At 41.5% G+C, this 20,749-nt stretch overlaps 2 protein-coding genes across 3 annotated transcripts; one reads left to right on the plus strand and one right to left on the minus strand.

The window, feature by feature from the left end:
• The first annotated feature begins 1,677 nt into the window (after positions 1 to 1,677).
• Positions 1,678 to 6,196, plus strand: nkiras1 (NFKB inhibitor interacting Ras-like 1). 2 transcript variants are annotated; one of them, XM_053446117.1, is made up of 4 exons: positions 1,678 to 1,966; positions 2,048 to 2,148; positions 2,502 to 2,743; positions 3,788 to 6,196. In XM_053446117.1, the coding sequence occupies exons 2-4, from the start codon at positions 2,055 to 2,057 to the stop codon at positions 4,028 to 4,030; spliced, it is 579 nt and encodes a 192-aa protein (XP_053302092.1). In that variant the 5' UTR covers positions 1,678 to 1,966; positions 2,048 to 2,054; the 3' UTR covers positions 4,031 to 6,196. The 2 variants fall into 2 exon arrangements, with proteins under 2 accessions (XP_053302092.1, XP_053302091.1); XM_053446116.1 differs by having other exon boundaries at positions 1,678 to 1,837.
• Positions 6,197 to 6,410: 214 nt separating this feature from the next.
• On the minus strand, positions 6,411 to 20,749 carry ube2e1 (ubiquitin-conjugating enzyme E2E 1). Its single transcript, XM_053446115.1, has 6 exons — positions 20,668 to 20,749; positions 19,588 to 19,764; positions 19,131 to 19,181; positions 9,309 to 9,441; positions 8,567 to 8,714; positions 6,411 to 6,786 (listed from the first exon to the last, which is right to left on the minus strand). The coding sequence occupies exons 2-6, from the start codon at positions 19,755 to 19,757 to the stop codon at positions 6,689 to 6,691; spliced, it is 600 nt and encodes a 199-aa protein (XP_053302090.1). The 5' UTR covers positions 19,758 to 19,764; positions 20,668 to 20,749; the 3' UTR covers positions 6,411 to 6,688.

The raw sequence follows: 20,749 nt of genomic DNA on the forward strand, positions 1-20,749 counted from the left end.
AGAGGGAGAGAGACAGACTGGCTGGTTTAAGCGAGAGAGAGACACACAGAGAGACCCAGAGAGTGAGACAAACAGAGAGAGAGAGAGAGAGAGAGAGAGAGAGAGAGAGAGTGAGAGAGAGAGAGAGAGAGAGATAGAGAGAGAGAGAAAGTGAGAGAAAGTGAGACACAGAGAGAGAGAGAGAAAGTGAGACACAGAAAGAGAGACAGAGGGAGAGAGAGAGATAGAGAGTGAGAGAGAGAGAGAGAGAGAGAGAGAGAGAGAGAGAGAGAGAGAGAGAGAGACTGGGAAGAGACAAATCTAAACTCTGAGTGCACCACTCAAACAACTATAAATCAGAAACTATGAGTCCTATCTGTGAAATAAAGACACGGTGAGAATTACAAGACTTTGCCGGACACACAGATATATTTGAGATTTGTGAGAGTAAAAAAATGGGACCGTGGGAGCGAGTTATGCGAGTTGATGCTCCTTCCAGAAATGTTTCCTCTGAAATAACATTAGACCCAATGGAGAGGGATTGGTTTTTCCTTAAAGGAGCTACACACCTCATGTAATGTGCTCCTAGCATTAGCTTAAGATCCCAACAACTTGTCTTTAGACACATTCAAACTCCACATTAACCGCATTTTTTTAAATAAATGACTGGGAGAATTTTCCTCATCAATCACAATGGCAACCAGATTGTTTGAGTTGAATTCGAATCTGAATTTGATTGGCAGTTATGGCATTTTTTTTTTTTTTTACTTTGTCTTAAATCCTAAAGTTAAACACGAAGGTTCATCTTCCCAATGTTACAAAAATCACATAGTTTGGTAGAATAAGATGTGAAATGTGAAAATTCACATTCGTCATAAAAGCAACAGAAAACAGCACATTATCAACAAATAACAGCAGCAGGTAAAAGCAGCAACTTCATATTAAACAGTGGTTTAATTTCAAACTTAATTTTTACTGTAATTTATATTGACCTAATGTGTTGTTTTAATCTTATATGTATAGCCCAAATCTTTCCATTATGTTTCTGACTTCAGGAGTCACAATTGTATCTTTAATTTAAATGTAGTCTCAGCTTTTTTATTTAGTGGCTGTATTATGGAAGATTGGTGTGTAGTTCCTGTCATAAGCAGGGTGTAGGCAGGGTGTAGGTTGGTGTGTAGTTCCTTTTATGAAGCCAAAAAATGTAATAGCTTGCAGTTGTATTAGTGTTAGATTAGTACAATTTGTGTTGATACCTAAAACAAGATACAAATGAATTATTTAATCAACGCATACAAAATGTTTCCCCCTGAACTTTCAACACAACCTTCGTCTGGCATGAATACACTCTTTCAAATTCTAATACCTTTTCAATCAATGAATAAAGGCAAAAAACCCCTCAAAAGTAGAAGTGATGTTAAATAACTCGACACTTGTTACTGCAAACATGTTGACGTGTATTAATTGTGTAGTTGTTCACCTGTTTACATTGTTATATCCTTTTCCACTATTGTTTCATCAAGTAAAAAAACACGCAGTTCAAAACTACAGTAACATGAACAAAGTGAATATAAATCAAATGATTAATGATGTGTTATAACTGTTCAGAAGTATTGTTACACGATGTAGTGTATTATGCAGCAGTGGATTATGATGAATTGCTTAAAAATCGTTGTCCGTGAACGCATCATTAGCCAGTACGCATGCGCAGTGTCAGGATAATCAGAGCTAGCAGGGCAGAATGGACGTGACGCTTCATAACCTGATAAACGCATGTTAGCGTCCTGATCCAAGTGGGACACTTCACCCGGATGTGCAGCGACTGACACGCAGTGATTTCACAGCTGGACTCGAACTGGTGTGTTCACACGACGCGGCATGACGTGCTACGGCTGACATGTTAGCTAGCCAGGCTAAACAACACAATGCTGTCACTGCCAAAGCTAAAGGCTACCATCCGAGTTGTTGTTGTTTTCTAGAAGCCCGGGTCAGTGTTAACGTTGCACATATCTAACGCGTGTCGCGGCCGGGTGTAAACAGCGAGACGCGGTGTGCTCGTGCGTTACAGGCTCGACATGGGGAAAGGCTGTAAAGTGGTGGTGTGTGGCCAGGCAGCAGTTGGGAAAACTGCCATTTTGGAGCAGTTGCTATACGGAAATCACTCTGTAGGTAAGAGACGCACCTGGAAGGACTGGAGACAGCAGTTCAGTGACATCAAATCCTGTGATTTCACTGGTTTAATTTGAATTAATTAAATGAATTGGTTCAGAATGAGACTCGCCATTGATCTTGATATTCAACACCTTGGCTAACTGTGCAAGTATATTTCAGAATATAACTGATGTTCTTTCAGTCTGATATGAATGAAATTAGTTATTCACCTCTCATAATGCTGTTCAGGGCGTCCATGATAATGTTGCCACCGTTTGAGTAAATGCATCAGCTGAGACACTGTTTTGTTGTGTGTATGTGGGGCTGAACGTCTGGTGTCTGATTTCTCTTGTGTCCTCTATGTCTTCCAGGCTCTGAGTCCAGTGAGACGCAGGAGGACGTGTACGTGGCCTCGGTGGAAACTGACCGCGGTGTGAAGGAGCAGCTGAGGCTCTACGATACAAAGGGTCTCCACGATGGACAGGACCTCCCCAAGCACTACTACTCCGTGGCAGACGGCTTCGTACTCGTCTATAGCGTCGACAGCTTGGAGTCTTTCAAGAAGGTGGATTTTCTGAAGAAGGAAATCGACAAATCCAGAGATAAAAAAGAGGTGCGACTGTTTCAAAGTATTCTTTAGTAACCTTCCTAATATGTGCTGTTACTTGCTCAGCTTTGTCTCGAAATGTGCCGCTGCATATCACGAGACTGGAAGTGTTTGGACAGCTACAGATTTCTCTGTTTTCAGGCTCAGAGTGTATGCAGCTTGGCACTTCATTGTAGAAGCCATTATTATATTTTATTTTTATTGAGCTGAAGCTCGGAAAAACAAAATCACCTGAAACGGTCATTTCAAACATGACTGTTATGTGTAACAAACCCCAGGAGATCAGCAGGCACATGTGACCATAGAGAGAAGTCATGTATCACAAAGTGATGGACATTCCATCAATAGCAATCAGTCTGTTCCCAATTCAAAGAACTGATTATAGATCAACTTTTACTTTTGTAATTTCACCTTTTTAAAATGGGTGGTTTTCCTATAGGGCTCGGTAATTAAACAAAATCAACATTTATTGCAATGTCACAAAAGTCCAATTGCTCATACATTGTGCACAGTGAGAAGGTATAACACATAATTGATCTGTGTCAGATTTGTAAAATGTTCATATTGAGTTAATTCACTCTGCTCATAAAGTAACTGAAAAGAAATAATAATGTGATATTTATAGTAATTATATATCGACTATATATTTATCTCAATATATTTTTGGACCATATTACCCAGCCCAGTTTTTCTCCAACTTATTCAAAACCAGGGCTCTGGCCGAGTAACGAGATGCCATGTTCATCTCCCCAGAAGCTCTGTCCTTCTGGTTGGTTTTCTGTCCTCAGTGTGGATATTTGTTACAATAATGCCCCTTAAATGTCCTTGGTATTTATACGTCACTATAATAATTATGTAGTCATTTAATACTGAAAGTGTAAGCTGTTTTTAAATTTTTTCGGTTTGACTGGTGACAAATACCTCAATATTTTAATATCTTACTGTCCAGTACTAGATAAAGAGCCCAAAACTTAATAAGAGTCTAATATTAATATTTAATATTATCTAACTTAACCGAATTGGCTTGCGATGTTTCTGCCGTGTCCTCAGGTGGCGGTTGTCGTGCTGGGGAACAAGACGGACCTGCGGGAGCGTCGGCAGGTGGACCAGGAGGTGGCGCAGCAGTGGGCGAGAGGTGAGAAGGTGAAGCTGTGGGAGGTGAGCGTCACCGAGCGCAACTCGCTCATCGAGCCCTTCACCCAGCTGACCAGCCGCCTCACCCAGCCTCAGAGCAAATCTTCCTTCCCTCTGCCAGGGCGCAAAAGCAAAGGCACTCCGTCCAACGACATGTGAAACTCTGAAGACCCCCCCCCCCCAAAAAAAGCACTCCTCTCTGCTCCTGCTATGGACCGGCTGCATTCACCTCACATGGGAACAACTAGCAGGACAACAGGGATTGCCTTTAGCTTAGCAACATGACTTTAACTGCTTCTGTGTACATTTGATCATAATCCACACATTCATTCACATATATGCAATATTTGTACCATGAAGGAACAGCTCAGCATTGTGGGAAGTTCACTGATCGACTTGCTTTTTGAAAGTGAGAGGAAAAGTTCCATATAATGGCTGTGTGTTAAGTGAGATGTCTCTAAAGATGTCTATTTAACATATCTAATTTTCTTTGTTCACAATTAAATGGAAAACAAAAAGGTCAAGTCATTGAGCTCAATCTCTCTGCTTAAGATCGTTTGTACCAAATCAGGCAAAGTCACTGTGATGACAACACTTCAGGGGAAATTGTGAATTGAAAAACAATTTCTTTGCAACTCTTCCTCAACAAAGAGCAAATATCTGCTGCTTCTGGAATCTTGTCATCACAATAATGTTGCCAAGTCTGGCCACTGTGCCTGGACGATAGTTGAACCTACGCTCATCAACCATATCTGCCAGCCAAGGCTGCAGCTGGTGACAAGTTCACTTTTGTTGGGCTACGAACGGCTCCCGCTTACACTCATTGGCCACTTTATTCAGTGCAATGTAAACATTTAACAGTTTTTACAGCCATTTTTACTGACACTGTCAGAAATGTGTTAACATCATCACTAAAATATATAACTGAGTTTATACCTCTACCATAAAGGCATAATAAAAGTAGAGTTTTATGGCTGAGCAGTTGTAATGGACGGTCCAGCTGTAACTAACAGAATACAGAGTGCAACTTGTTCTGTCCCTTCAATGCCAGGCAGTCACTTTAAATAAAATAAAAATAAATGAAAAGCAGGCTAGCAGCTTCCCTGCACTCTAAGCTAAGGCTAAACGCGTCGAGTCCACACTTAATGCACAGACATTGTTACTGACCGTCTCCACTTACCATGGATAAACAGTTAGATAAGTGAATTTTCTGAAATGCTGAACCTCTTAATATGAGGGCTCATGTTGTAGTTTACCTTTTACAACAAACCAAAACCTTCTTTAAATCACTAACCCTTGAAAGAAGCTTTTCCATACAGTGCACAACACTAACAGGAAAGGGATCTTGTTCTCATGGGAAAAACATCATTAAAAAAAGAAAGCACTTTAGTACCAAAGATTCCCGACGACTCAAAACACAGATTGATTGGTTTGGCATTTAAGTTGTGGTCGTGAAATAATGTTCTTTTCATTTGAAATTTGTGTATCCTCCCAAGTTGAAGGACTAGTTCATAAGTCATGTTAATACAAAGAGTTATATAATCTCGGTCATGGCAGCGAGAAGAATCCAATCAGAGGCCATTCTGCAAAAAGACTCACAATCCACTCCCAACATATTTATGCACTGAACAAATGGAGATTGGATTGAATCTCTTTACGACCAGTACAGGGTACATGACTACAGCCACCTTTAAATCTATAGACATGCAGCTGAACCTGTGCTTGGCTTGTGAAATCTGAAACTCTCTTCAAAACTCTGTCATCAAACACCTCAAGTGGTTTATAGACAGAGTTTACAGAGTTAAAGGACCTAAAACGCTATTTCCCATCTGATGTGAACGCAGCACCAGTCCTTGTCTGGTTAGTATCAAATAGTAAATATGGCTCGGCAGCAATAACGTTCATGGTACTACCTTAACTTGTGATGTTTGATTTCATAATGTCTGACCTTAGCTGCACTCCTGTGTCGTCCAGCCTCTCTAATCCAATAGGGCTCCTGGTTAAAGCTGTGTGTGTGTGTTTGTGTTAAAGCCTTTTGAACAGTAGAAATCTGTGTTGAGAGGAAATATTTATTTTTTAACTAATTTATATTTGTCACTTTAATGAGCAACATTCCCTGACTGAAAAAAAAACTAAACAGGGAGAGACTGTGATGGATGACCTGCGCTGTTTTCTGTGTCCTCAGTGTTTCTGAGTATAAACGTTTCATGTGCTGCTAGTAGAACAGAGGTAGTGACATCAAGACTTCAGTCAAACTAACCCTAAAACTGTTCTTATCGGTCTTAAAATGTGCTGCATAAAAATAAAAACCCTGTTCATAACAAATCCTCTCAGAGCTTTATTCTGGTGGTGAAGGGAACATGTTTGAAATGATTAAACCAAGATGGATGCTTCTTCGGTTGGTCCAAGTGTTTAAGGGAGCGAGTGAACAACTTGTGATCAGAACGGAGCACACGTCACTACCAGGAACCATCCATATCTAAACGTGTCTACATGTGTAAAACACCTTGAAGAGAGAGAAGCAAACTCCAACAGAACCTTTAATGCATGTGAGAATTTATATGGACTTTCGGGGATCATGCTGTGACAAGTTTCATCAAACAGTTTTTACATTACATTTAGTATTTACAGTCATCCTTCAAGCTCAAGCTACAAAACAAAACAAGAGAAAAACATTAAACGCATTATTGCCAAATTTGATTATAGTTTTAATAAAATAAATGACAACAAAAGTTGGACTTAAATTCGGAGATAAAAATCCCCCCCCCTCCCCCCAGCATCCCTGACTCGTCCGAGCAGCAGCCGCCCCTCTGGTGATTATGTGGCGTAGCGTTTGGTCCACTGTTTGGCTATCCTGTCATGTTCAGGTCTGTTCGTTGTGTACTGTGTGGCGATGCTTGCAACCAGAGGATCGGCTGGAAACACACAAAGATAAAACGGGGCATTAGAAATCTGTCCAAGCGTTTTTAGGACTTAGAGACTGTCATTCGATATCCTAATGTTTCTTTCTTATAATTTGTTTCTATAGATATCACAGTAAATTAGCAATTCTCAGAGACAGTTTCATCCCCCAGGCCTTAAGACTTTTAAACTCCTCTGAACTGCAATAATTCCACCAAACCAGCACCGTGACATATTTGCACATAATTGCACTATTGTTGTTTTATTTTCTCTTCAGCTGTTTATATATATATATATTTAGATATATATACTTTATTTTCTATTTAAAATGTTGATATTCTATTTGATACTATTTCTATTGCATTTTATAGTTTGTAATTACTTGAGCATTGCTAGAAGAGAGCCTGTGCATTTGATAATAAAAATCTTGAACCGTAGATTATTTTGGTCACAACAAATGTGATAGCCCTACCCCTACATAAAGGATAATGAGCCTCATGAACCATTTGTACGAACACATTTGTTCTTAAATGTGCATGTGGCTTTGTTGCATTCACCAATTTTCTTCTCATTTTATTAAAAAGGATGAACATATTTTACAAGTGCTCCTGACCTGTCTTAGGTGTCACCAAAAACTCAGTCTGCTGTTTTTCAAATAACGTTTTGTACTAATGGAGCATATATTTCATCAGTTTTAAGCAATTCTAAAGCTATTATTTGGGCCTTTATTATGCTAGTTGACTATTGTCGTGCACTCACTCATATACACACAGGTGGCAGTAATCCTGTTTACGCGCGTCACCACCGCACTTTTCTAACGAATCGTTCTTTCACCACAGAAACCAATTAACAAGCATACAAACATGTTAATGCATGAGGCCCATCGATCAGATATTTACACACAGTGCATCCATTCTGGTTATTTTTCTAATAAAAAATAAATAATTAATTGCCCCTTTTTTTTTACATTAATACACAAAAAAAACTTCCCCACATCAGGAGCCGGCAATATGGACAAAATCTTCTATCGCTGCACATATAATTAAATATCCAAACATTATTCGTAGTTTAGGAAAACAGTTGACCAAATATATTTAAATAAAATAGTGAATATGTGAATAAATTACCAAGGTGCCACATTACACTTACTACCAAAACCTTGTAAGTCAATGATGGCCAGAAAACTGCCCCTGATTATGAGCCTCTTAATAATTGCAGATTGCCAATGATCCTCCCCGATACTACCCCACAGAACAGTGCTTACATTTAAAGAGCAACTACGCTGCAGTAAACCTTCACAACAGAAGAATAGAAAGATTTATTAAATGCTTTTCCTCAGGCAGTCTCAGCACAAACGCTGTGTTTCCGTCTCCAGTCACAAGGGCTTAGCCTGGTGATATAAGGGGATTTAAAGGTCTGTAATATGAGCTGGAGTCACAGAGCGCATTTAAGAGTAATACATTTAACTTTTAGATGTTTAAGTAAAGTCCTGTAGGGCCTTAACTAGAATGGCATTATTTCTCCTCTCATGTTCGGAAAAATGGAGATCAGGCTGAGAAGAGTTGGGTTTTAACGAACAATGTTATGATATAATAAGAAGAAGCTGCAGACAGAAATAGATGGGGAAGTGGACAATACTTTAAAGACGAGGGGAACATGTATTTAAAAAAAAAAATAAAGTCCCAATATATTCAATGTTGGCAGAAAAAAATATCAGCTTTCAGGTGATTTAGAGGCTCTAACTGGGCCTCTTCGTGTGTGTTTGTGTGTGTGTGTGTGTGTTGCAGCTCTCACCAGGGTTGCAGTCAGTGAGAAGGGAGCAGATGGACAGCAGGACCTTGGCGATGGTGAGGGCAGGACTCCAGTTGTCCTTCAGGATGTCCAGACAGATCACCCCCTGACTGTTGATGTTACAGTGGTAGATCCTGGTGCGAAACGTCACCTGGACGACGCACACAAAACAAGAGGATCAAAATCACGAAACAGATTTATTATTAAATTACTTGCTTATAGCGTTTGGTCAAAGCAGAATTATTATCTTTTTCGCTCTTGGAAAATATTGACTGTTCCTTAATGCCCGTTATCAGGCCATCTGCTTTGTGAAGCGTCACTCCACAACTAAACTGCAGTGTCAACATCAACTCACTGAACAGCACTGACAGTTTTATTTCTTACAAACGAGTTTGCACAAACCAACTGCATCACAAATGCAGAATGAAGAAAATTAGGAGACAATGAAATTAAAGAATGCTGATCCACAGGTTACACTTAGAACCTTAGGAATTAAAAAAAAAGCCCTCATTTCATATTTTGTTAAGTGTGAATGTTTGAAAACATGAGATGATAGTACATTTCTACACTTTTTGAATGGGTTACCACCATCTGAGTAATGCCACTGTATGTATGAGCTGCGGATCTCACTTGGTTGTGTGCCCTCTAGTGAAAAATTGGAAAATTACACCACTCCAAAGGAGCTCCATCAGCACATGATGCACAAAAACAGGCTGACAGACATCTAGTTAAAGAGAAGTTCGACCTTGGGTGGTTTGAAGGGGTAATCTGGTGTGAAGGCGATGTCCAGGAAAAACACTCCTCCCTCGTACACGGAGCCTGGAGGGCCCAGGATGGTCGACCTCCACTCATAGATGTTGTCTCCTTTAGGTCCGGCGCTGTCAAGACACAGGAAAAATCCACTCTGGTTTAACATTTGGATGCTACAGAGATCAGACAGTGTCTTTAGCAACTAGAAAACAACTGAGATAACTCCGCTGTACCCCAGAGGGACGGTGACTCATTTGAAAGCTCAGTATTCAATAAAAAAAATGATATATCCTAAACTCATTACACGTACATTAAAATGTTTGAATTTTTTTTTAGAATTTCATAATTAAGGCCTACATCAAAAAAACATTTCATAATATCAGAAAATTCAATTTCTGATGATTGACTGATCTTTGGAAATAATTAAATATTCTGAGATACAGGATTATAAAAAAAAATTATGAGTCAAGATCATTGAAATTTAAACCAAAAAAAGGCTTTAAATAAGTCACTTTGTGTGTAATGATTCGAGAATAAATGCATTTATGAGAAAAAAATTTGAGATACATACTATACAAGTATTTATATTTTCTGCAGCCAGGAATACAATAGACAAAGTGCAATGGCATCATGCACACAGCGGGAAGTAATGAAAAAAAAGAAAAAGATCAACATAGCCACATTTGCCTATGGAGATGAATCTGCATCCTAACAGGATTCAAAGTACAGCAGCAGCACAGAGAGTCCACAGCAGCTCCTCTCTGCGTTTTGATGGCAGAGAAGTTTTCACATAATTAAGCGGCTGATGAAGCACTCAGAGAAAAGACACTCTTCTGTTTCACATTCCATTGTTAAATAAGCAGAGCCCTTACAGCACGTTAGAGGCATTCAAATGAAAGTGAAAAACAGCACATGCACAACACAGTGTACAGCAATATATTTAGACAGAAACTATTTGAATATTTAAACAAACAAAGTACGATGTATTATTCAACAAACAAAACTATTACTTATTCAGTCACGGCAATTCCAAGAATAATACAGGCCGGCGTAGCTCTGACTGCACACACTGCTTCCTCTGCAGGTCGTCTGTTCTGACTATCGACTGGAGAGGTTAATATCAGCCAAACGTCGTATTCTGTCTCTGTCAATCACACAAACACACAGACACACACAGACTGCTGACTACCTGCATCATGGCCATTATGATTTTGTAGACTGCTCTTAATGAGCAAGAATCACCACTTTAATCATCTCTGTGTCTTCCGTGTAATAAAACATCTATTGAGGAGGGTCAAGACTTGTGAAGCCTGGAGCTCACTCTCCTCCATGGTGTCCTTTCCTGCACCCCCCACTGTGCATTGCTTCCATGTGATAAAAAGCAAAAGACTGATAATGTAGGAAGGGTAAAATCTGTAGAATCAGACACACTTAACTGAGCTAAGAAAATAATTAAAGGTGACGTCCAAAATTCACCGCAAGACCAGATCTACCCACTAGGGGGCAGTGGGGTAAGGGTCAGGTGTGAGCCTGTGCACATCTCTATGGCGGCTTCTCTGGAGGGGCTGTACCTGTGTGAACATGCATGTTCCGGACCTTCTGCTTTCTTCTGGATTCCCTGTGAGCGAGTGGGTGTGTTGATGATTTTACTAACACACAACAGTTGTTGCGTCGTTCGTGTGTGAAAGACAAACGTCTGGACCCAACTCTAATGACATCATCCGGAGGTCAGAAAACAACTATACTCTCTGTGAATCATGTGCTTTGGGCTGAAACGGTTGATCAACGATCTAATTAGATGCCAGAAAGTTAATTAAATGGCAGATAAATCAATTAACTACAAAAGCAATCAATTAAGTTACTTTGCAAATAACAACTGCAATAAAATGTGGTGGTTCAAGTTTCCTAAATTCTGGACTCATATTACTATATTCCTCATGTTCTTGGTCAAACAACAGAATCAATTGAAACAAAAATCTTTAACAATGAGCATTTTCACCAATTCTGATGTTCTCTATACTAAGAAACGAAAAGAAATGTCTGGATTAACCAGTAGAATTAAAGGCAGATAAGCTTTAGGTCATGTTTGCAGAGATTCCTTGAAAAATTCGTTTTTTTAATTTTGCATTACATTTATTTTGTCATATCGTCACTTATCGGATGACATCATACGATTTGAAATCATTTTCTGATCAATACAAGCTGTAGTTTGTCTATTTGTTGAGAAAACACACACACGCACACAAACATGCACACACACACAATTCCTGCAGGAAAATTACAGATAATTGCATTGATATCCCCTCATTCACAAACTGACCTCTGGCTTCTGATGCCACAGGAAAAAGCGGATCAGTGTGTGTCAAATGGGGGAGGAGCTGTGAAAGAGCCGTTGGGGGGGGGGGGGGAAAGAACAGAGAACACGTCTCTGTATAAATGTAAATGAACTTCAGCAGCATCACAAATTACAGCTTCAAATATGACCACACCTCTAAAACTATTTTCACTCAAAGTGATCGTAACTTTCATGCAAGTAATGGTTATATAATACGAAGATGTAAAAAGTCAGTTCCACTGCTGACTACAGTGTAAGTGATGGCTTGAAGCACAGAGTACAGACTGATAACAAAAGCAACTCCTACCCACATGTGAAAGTAAAAGGGGAGGAACCCCCCCCCCCCCCCCTCACTACAAAAATACCACGTCCCTTTGAGGAATGCACTTCATTAACACTGTGTTAGCAGCGTTCCAGCAGGGGGACGCCTGGTCTGGGGAGGGACTGATGATACACATGTTATGGGCCACAACACAAGATCTCAATCAGGACCCACTGCTATGTCCAGAATAGGTAATGAATCATTTGCCACCGGATCAACAAGACCAAGTTGTTTTTTTTCTCCGCCTGACAAAAGATTCGTCTGACAAGCCACAGAGAGAGAGAGACAGAGCCCGAGAGACAGAGAGAGAGAAAGAGACAGAGGGAGATAGAGAAGGAGAAAGATAGAGAGACGGAGAGAGAGACAAAGAGACAGAGGGAGACAGAGAAAGAGAAAGATAGAGAGACGGAGAGAGAGAGACAAAGAGGCCGGGCTTCCTCCCCGCCTGACGCCGACCCGCACACAAAGGCCACCCAGTGCTTTCTGTGAGCAAGTAATATGCCATGTTATCACTGTGGTCATTCACTTCAATATCAGGAGAGAGGGGGGGTTCTTCCATAGCACCTACACTCACACAGGCACAGCTGACATTTCAGCTGTTTCAGTTTTTTCTAAGCTTTTAACCTTTGAAAAAGGCCCACAGCGGTTTACCCAAAACTGAGTCCCGCAGCACTGCAGAGGAGAACAGAGGTTGAATATGTTCACTGAGCCGACACCATTCATCTGCTGCAGATAAAATCAGCTCCATTATGGAGATGTTCAGGTCTCAATGTGCAGTATTTTGGGTAATTCATACAAAAATATGGAGAAAACCTAAAAGAGCGCTTGAATTCATATTAATGGATTTTTTTATTAACCTTATTTAACCAGTAAAGGTTCCCCTGGGATTATATATATATATATATATATATTTTTAAAAAAAAAAAAGGGAATCTTGGCCAAGACAGGCAGCAACAAAGAACAAGTTAAGCAGGCACAAAACAATATAATCAGGGTTACAATGTAAAAAACATGAATCAAGGTGCAAAACAATTTATTTTTACTTTTTATATTTTCACCTACAACCTGTCTAGACTTTGAAATGAGCTCGCATTGGTAACCGTTGCATTTTTCTATAATATTGCTATGTAAAATATATGGTGATTGAATAGAACTGTATTAAATGAAACATACTGTATTTTTGTAAGTGTTGACAGTCTACACTAACAATGTACTCAGTGAGAGTCATGCTTTACTTCACACAAGATCAGTGTTTACCTCCCACAGTTATGATTGATTATCAAATGATATCATGATTGCAGAAGATATTTTCTTCTATGGAGTAACGTCAGTGTCCAATGACCATCTCGAACCAGTGACTATTACCATGAAAGGCAGATCTTACACTCACATAACTTATGAACACTTAATTAGAGCCTGATGGAGTTTATATGACGCTTTTTACGGCACTAGAACCAGGTAAATGTTGAGGTACAATTAACGCTCAGAATGCTCGGTGGATTTTTGCCTGACTGGCCAGAAGAAGGGGGTGGGCGGGGTTTGCCTTTGGGGGTGGGCTGCAGGCTGCACCGACTCAACAGTTAGAAACGGTATTGATATTTTCTGCACTTTTTCCAATTATCTGAGCAAGAACCCCAAAAAAATCCTTAACCCCTAGCCTCGCTGCCCACACAGAAATTTCACCAACCAAATAAAAATATAAAGCGCTATTAACACTGCAATGAAGTTACAGCTATTACTGTATTTTCAGTAAATGCAGTTTAACAAACAAAAGAGCAGATTTTACTTTTATCTTCAGTGTAAAAGCATCAGAGCTGAAAAGAACAAAATACATCTGTTCTCTTTTTCTATTCTTCTCTCTGTACATTTGTGTTTTCATCGGTAAATGGTTCCATTCAACACTTTGTGTTGCTTCACAATGCTTTTTACTCTCAAACCAGTTTTGTGCAATTTTCGTCTCTAAATTGTGGACCTCAATGTGCACCCTGCCTGCAGACTCATTTTCAATCACCACTACCTGCTTAAAATGCTATTGTGATGATAGGGAGGGAGACTGTAATAATCTGCCTGACTGAGACAATGTAATGACTCCACTTCAGTTGATTGCCACGGAGAACGTGTGCAAGAGCACCGCACACACCACGGCTCCCACCCCACCACACCACACCCATTTAGTACATGGCAATCAGCCTGTATAGGTTCTCTCAGTGCGACTTGAGAACAGTGCAGGATGAAGATCACATGGTTCATACTCCTCCCCTGACACAAAAAGTCATTACATACTATTAAATCTTTCCAATTGCTGGAGCTGAGCAAAACAGCTGAAAACCACCAGAATGATGTCGGTAAGAAACATTCTCATATCACAACATTCAATTAAAATCCCAAAGAAACTAATTTATATAAATCAGAGTTAAATATGTTCAACGTTTATGGACTACTCTCTAACAAAAATCTTCAAAACATGTCTCCACTGCAGGTCAATATATGGTAGTACTGTGTTACTGGCCAGATGAATAAATCTGCATGAAATGTCTTAATGTAGCCTACTAATTTTACTGCTGGTTTAACAGCGACTGGACATTGTATTGTCCAGTTTCAACTGTGAGGAAGATTGAATGTTCAAAGCCCCACACATGGTCTCTAGAGGCTGGAGGATTCAATTCAACACAGGAAATAAATCAGTAAGAGAGCAGATTTTTATATCTATATATATATATATATATAGATATATGCTAATTTATCATATTTACATCAATTGCAGACATGATGATTAATTAAAGGATATCTTCCCTGTTTGGTGAAATCCCCAGCCATTTGATTAACTGGCCAACAGAGGCACTGATACTCTGTCTAGAAAAGCAGTCTGAGTGTGTCATGTCTTTATTTAGTACACCACCAGACAACAAACTGCAGCTTTGCTTTTAATCCCTCCGCTCAATATTTCTTTATCCCTCACTTGGACCATGACATCACATTTTCCAGGGGGCTGAGCACAGGGAAGTTCTGTTGCACACAGGGCATTCCCACGAGTAAGACTAATGGGTTGTTCAGACTAAATGTGACATTTTCCTGCAGGAAATTGACAAATGCAAAGATGTGAATAGATGACAATTCTCAAATGCATACGGGGGGGGCTAATAGGAGTCCACTTGAAAACCATAAACATTATTTTAAGTGTTTGAATGGTATGTCATTCAAGAGTGATTGAAGATAAAATGGTTAAATTGACAATTGACGGTGTTTGATTAAGAAACATCAACTCCAGGATTTCCCTCATCTTTCTGGCTGCTTTAAGTCTATTAAACTAGGACATTTTGTGCTGCTCCCAAAGTGCCTACTGAGAATGAAAAGCCATGTTTTCATAGATGAGCCTGACCTCTACCTGCACTGCAACTTCTCCCAAGAATGGTGCTTTCGATGTAGCCTCAATTGCTTTGTCAATGATTAATTCAAATCCAAAACCACTCGTGTTCGTTAACCTTGGACTGTGACTGGCAGGAGCAGTCTGGTGTCTTCTTCTATGTGCAGGTGTATTGAAAGGTGAGCACTGAGAAACTGTCAGCGCATGAATGTGGAACAAAGTCTGTATATATAAATGATTCTGCACATTGAAATTCAAACATCCAAGTTTTTTAATGGATGTTGGGTTCGGAGGCTGGACTGGTACCAGCCGGGTGGGGCCGAGAGACGAGGGTGATCCCGAATGACATCATACGGAGAGGAAGTACAAAACGAGACTTTTCGATAACACATTTCTTAGAATAGACTGATTAAAAAGGTCCATGGAGTGACTGTTTTCATACTTTGAGGGTCCCTACTGACCCCCTTCAAGTAATTACAGATTATAAAAGCCCAGAAAAATGTATTTGACACAATATGGGCCCTTTAATGATGTCCTTACTTCCTGCAATTGCTCAGAAAGGCTGAACACACTGAAAAAAAAAGAGCCATGGTTCAGTTTGTCAGACTAAATTTTGGTCTATTGGTCGGGACTGTTTCACACATGTTATTTTGTTTTGATCTAAACTGAAAAGCTAATTTCCAATATTCAGTGAGGATTGTACACAGACTTTAATGAGTTTGCTGGGGATCATGAAGAATATACATTGTTCCGCAATATTTCAGCTCAATGTGTGGGACTACATAGATCGACTTTGCTTTGGACTTTGTTTTCCTCAAGAAACCCGTCCAAGGTCTAAGCCCAACAGAAGTAATCACCACTTGTGGCTGGTTACTGTTAACCAGGAACTATCTGATGTGAGCATTACTTACTTTTATCATTTGTAAGAATTTTCCATCTTGGATGCTCAGATACACACACACACATTTCAGTTGGCAGAAAAAAGTCAAACTCAGCCGTACCTGCAGCTGATGGGAGATAAAATGGAACCTCTATATCCCTTTGCTACCCAACTAAAGCCTGCCACGTAGGAGGGGAACTTCTTCAAACTTCCATCTGTGCAGCAGCAGCTCAGAGCTCAGTGCTGCTTTCAGGTCTTTGTGAAGTAACTGCATTGTACGGGCCAGCCACTTCCTCTCCAGGGAGGAGGCTTTTTATAGATATGAAGAAACTGTTGAGAAAACCTCAGTAGTCTCCAACAGTACTCACATGTGTACTCACATCAGCAGCAAAACAGAGAGGTCTCAGGACACACACACACACACACACACACACACACACACACACACACACACACACACACACACACACACACACACACACACACACACACACACACACACACACACACACACACACACACACACACACACACACACACAATTTACAAATGGTTCGAGCTTAACACATCAATGAACCATCCATCCCTGATCAGCACTAGCAGATACCCTCCTGTTCAGCTTCTGACCAATGCAATGTCAGGAATCTGTGCCAATGTCTTCAGGTGTCTGGGGAAACGGGACGTCGGGGGACACAAAGATCAGGATGAGAGCAGTTAATGAAATAGCTGCTTGCGAGGAAAAAGGGATAAAACATAAGGAATTGCAGGGAGGGGCAGAACTGTGATGTCTGCACTTCACACTTCAGTGACAACGAGGCTGTAAAAAAATAAAAGAGGGCCTGCGCAGCATTCCCCGAGTTGTGCGTAATTGGATTTGGATGAATGCCAGATGAAAGACGCTGCCTTAAAGTGTTTGCAAGATAAAGTTTGATACGACAGAGAACAGATGTTGACAGGCACTAGTCTGGAAAAAGGGAGCAGGCCAAAAACGCCAAACCCACTGACTCACCGGTGTGTAATCCATTAAACGGCACCTGCAAGGCGAAGCTAGCCAGCTCTGTTCACACCCCTAATGAGCAGATTCCCTGCTTAATGAAGCACAGAGAACTAAAGAATCCCTTAAAAATTCCCTTAGTGCACATGGTGCTGAGTGGAGGAGTTTCTACAGGGGAGAGACACTAGACGGAAAGATGAGGCCTTCTTTTTCACACTGCTAGAGATAAGACAAATCCCACCACACACACAGATGTGGAGCACTAAGTCAGTTCCTTCATGGCCAGGTTAGAGTTCTGGGTACAGGAAGAGATGGACACCGAGTCCTCTGAACTCGGGTGTCACCGTGTCGACCAAAGGGAGACACTCGAGAATGCACACTCCCATGATCCTCCAGGAGAACCGGTGCAGTAAGAACAGCCGTCACTGTGATGAATTAAGGCAACAATTGAAAAAAAAAAAAAGACGCACTACAGGTGGAGTCCAAAAGCCGGTTTGAAATTTGCTCACACACGTGCTCCTAACATGAAGTGGAGTCACACCCGACCCGAGGCAGTCTGCCCTCAGTCATTCCTCATTAAGTCGCACAGGCTCACAAAAATACAGTTTCATTGAAGAAAAATGGCTCAGTCTTTTCCTAAACCAGCTGGCCCATTTGGCTTTGAGCAAACATGTCTCAAACAGGAGGAGAGTGAGCATTTACTAGGGACTACTTTCACTTGTGAACTAATACTCATAAGTGCAGTGCCCCTTGTAGAGCTGCGTGTTTGGAACGGGCTGTTTTTCTCGGCCTGTGTTAATGCTGGTTGCAGCGTCCGTTGTTAAACTGCCAAAGTGACCTGCAGCGATTGAGCCACGCCAAGTAAAGACCTGCTGCTGGACTCAGTCTGCAGAACCCTGGAGCCACGGCTGCTTCACAAAGAGTTGTTCACCTGTTTGTTCAGAGCTCAGTGAAGCTCCCCTCTGCACGCAGAGCTCCAGACCGGAGAATCCGTTGACATTGTATTGAATGCGTCGGTTGTGAACACGCTGACGTCCTGTGATCAACATCAACATCTAGGAGCATTCATTTATTCCAAATGTATTAATATTGAACGTATCCAAATGGCACCAAAATCAACACAGAACTGCCTCTGGTCCTTAACAATACTTATGCCAAGTTTAAAGCTATTAAGATGATTGGTTCCTCAGATACACGTTCCAGATAGACAGATTTGTGAAATTATTAGATTTCATGTTCTAGTGACCGTTCGAGGCAGCAGCACGGTGTACGCAGCACTACAGCGTGTGTACAATGTAAAGATAGAAGTCACCCAGTGTAACAGTGGGGCTCAGTGGTGTATGTTCTTAACTGTTGGACAGAACTAAAGCAGCTGAATGGAATTCAGTCAGATAATCAAAAACTGGAACATTTTGATTGGACTGTCCATTAAATGAATAATACTAGAATGGGTCCGACTAGAGCGGATACCTCTGCCAAGGCCCAACCGTCCCCTGAAATTCAATCAAGTTGCACCAAATTTCCCCCATAGAGACCACTCCCCTTAATATGCCTGTGATAAGATAAGTGATAAAAACAATTCCTGGAGCTGCACCAACATGTAACAGGCTCTTCCCTAACCCACACGGCCGGTTGAACACCTAACATCCTTGGCAGAGGTGGTAGAACACAAAGAGATATGATTAACTGAGGTTTCTATTAGCTTTATCCGCAGAACTATTCTAATAGGCTTTTAGATTCTTTGTCTTCTTCTGACTGGACACAAAACTCAAAACAGATTTCACATCAAATTCAAGACACCTAGAATGAACACCTCTAAATATCCTCAGAACCAAAAACAAAAAAATAAACACACACACGTCAATGGCCCAGATGCTTCGAATGGAACATTACATATTTTCCAAGACGATTGATACACTCACCTGCAGTTTGGTGGTGGATCCAGTGTGATGTCGGCCAGCTCCTTCTGAATTCTGCAGAGGAACAAACAAAGAGGTGAGGCTCAAAGGGAAGCTCGGATCAAATAACGTGAATCACTCTCAGGAGCCCAGATCGACGCCTGACGGACACGAGGCGAGAGCTGCTCTGCTGCTGAATAAAACCTCAGAGAGCTTGTGAAAAGCCCTTTCTGACAGAGAGTGTTTGGACTGATGCTCTTGACGACCTTTGGTGTCCATCTCTTCCTGTACCCAGAACTCTGACCTTGTCTCCAGATGTTGGGCATAGATAAGAACACTCTCAACATAGTGAACGTCAGACCGGAGGATATTAAAAACCTAAAATACATCTATGAGCCTTTCAACCATCACAGCAACGTAGAGGGGTGTGAATATAATGCAGTGTAGGTCATTGACACCTGGTCGCTTTCAGGCCGTTCACCTTTTAGCACTGGTGGAGATGAGCTTGGAGGACTTGTTCATGATGGCTTTGCGTTCTCGTTTCTTCGGGGGGGTCACGTCCTCCTCCTGATGTTGCTGAAGGTGATGCTGATGAGTTGAGGACGACGAGGAGAAAGAGCCGGTGCTGGTACGGGAATCCTCATCCGACATACCCAGCCTGGGGAAATAAGCAGGAACACAAGAGTTTAGAAAGGTCAAGAGGTCAATGTAAAGGCTCAACATTAGCACGGCTGCTTAAAGATCCCCGAACAGGCTTCACTCCCAGTAAGCTGCATGTAAATTGTAATGTTTATCGTCTTCTCTCCACTAACACATTGCTGTCAATTCATGTTTTATCTAAATCTACATAACACGTACATTGCAATACAGCAGACACTGTTCCTCTATAAAAAAAAAAGAGGCTAAAGACCGCGACCACACATCCCAGTTTCCGTACAGTTCCCCGTCATTTACAACCAGCAGGCCTGTACAAGATGCTGAGCCGGGCTCCATCAGTGTAAATCGACCAGTGTGTGTTACAGCCTGTGTTGGGTGGTTATCAAAGGATCACCCCCCCACCCCCCCCTCTTTCATGACGCTGAATTCTGACCCGGCTCGTGTCTGCACAGTTTATTTTTAGAGCCGTCGGGCTGCGACAAAGGAAGTGATCCGGTTCTGGAAGAGTCGGGCCGGAGGGGCCCGGCGGCGAGGAGGCGGGACCGGACACCGGGACCGGATCGAGACGGAGGCGAAGGCGGAGAAGGTACATCGACGGCGGGGCGATGTCGCAGTTGTTGACGGGAGAGTCCGACACTTCCAGCTCGGCTCCGCAGCCTCCGAGAGGAGGCAAACTTTCACCCGGCGGAAGAAGTGAGTCAGGCGGCGGCAGCAGCTCCGGACACACGGTCCACTGAGAGCCGACAGCCGCTCATGTGGAGGCTCCTCGGGTTTAAAGCTGCGGGTCGGAGCAGCAGGATGAACCGACTCCACGCGCTCCTCTCACGGACACACGTGCGCGCTCCCCCTAAAACACACAAACTGTGAAAACAAAACCAGTTCTAATACAAACAGACATTGATACCTTTCTTTGTGTGTGTGCGTGCGTGTGTGTGTGTCTCCGCCGCCTGGACACACCACTGTGAACACACCTGTATTGGAGAGAA

The sequence above is a fragment of the Pleuronectes platessa genome, chromosome 18, assembly GCF_947347685.1.
Source record: "Pleuronectes platessa chromosome 18, fPlePla1.1, whole genome shotgun sequence".
Lineage (NCBI taxonomy): Eukaryota > Metazoa > Chordata > Actinopteri > Pleuronectiformes > Pleuronectidae > Pleuronectes > Pleuronectes platessa.

What these genes read in the sequence shown, in the direction of transcription:
- nkiras1 (XM_053446117.1), top strand. Translation starts at nt 2,055, where the DNA reads ATGGGGAAAGGCTGTAAAGTGGTGGTGTGTGGCCAGGCAGCAGTTGGG. An exon ending in ATACGGAAATCACTCTGTAG is followed by an intron (nt 2,149 to 2,501) that starts GTAAGAGACGCA and finishes TATGTCTTCCAG; the next exon opens with GCTCTGAGTCCAGTGAGACG. An exon ending in AATCCAGAGATAAAAAAGAG is followed by an intron (nt 2,744 to 3,787) that starts GTGCGACTGTTT and finishes CCGTGTCCTCAG; the next exon opens with GTGGCGGTTGTCGTGCTGGG.
- ube2e1 (XM_053446115.1), bottom strand. Translation starts at nt 19,757, where the DNA reads ATGTCGGATGAGGATTCCCGTACCAGCACCGGCTCTTTCTCCTCGTCG. An exon ending in ATCTCCACCAGTGCTAAAAG is followed by an intron (nt 19,182 to 19,587) that starts GTGAACGGCCTG and finishes GTTCCTCTGCAG; the next exon opens with AATTCAGAAGGAGCTGGCCG. An exon ending in GATCCACCACCAAACTGCAG is followed by an intron (nt 9,442 to 19,130) that starts GTGAGTGTATCA and finishes GTGTCTTGACAG; the next exon opens with CGCCGGACCTAAAGGAGACA.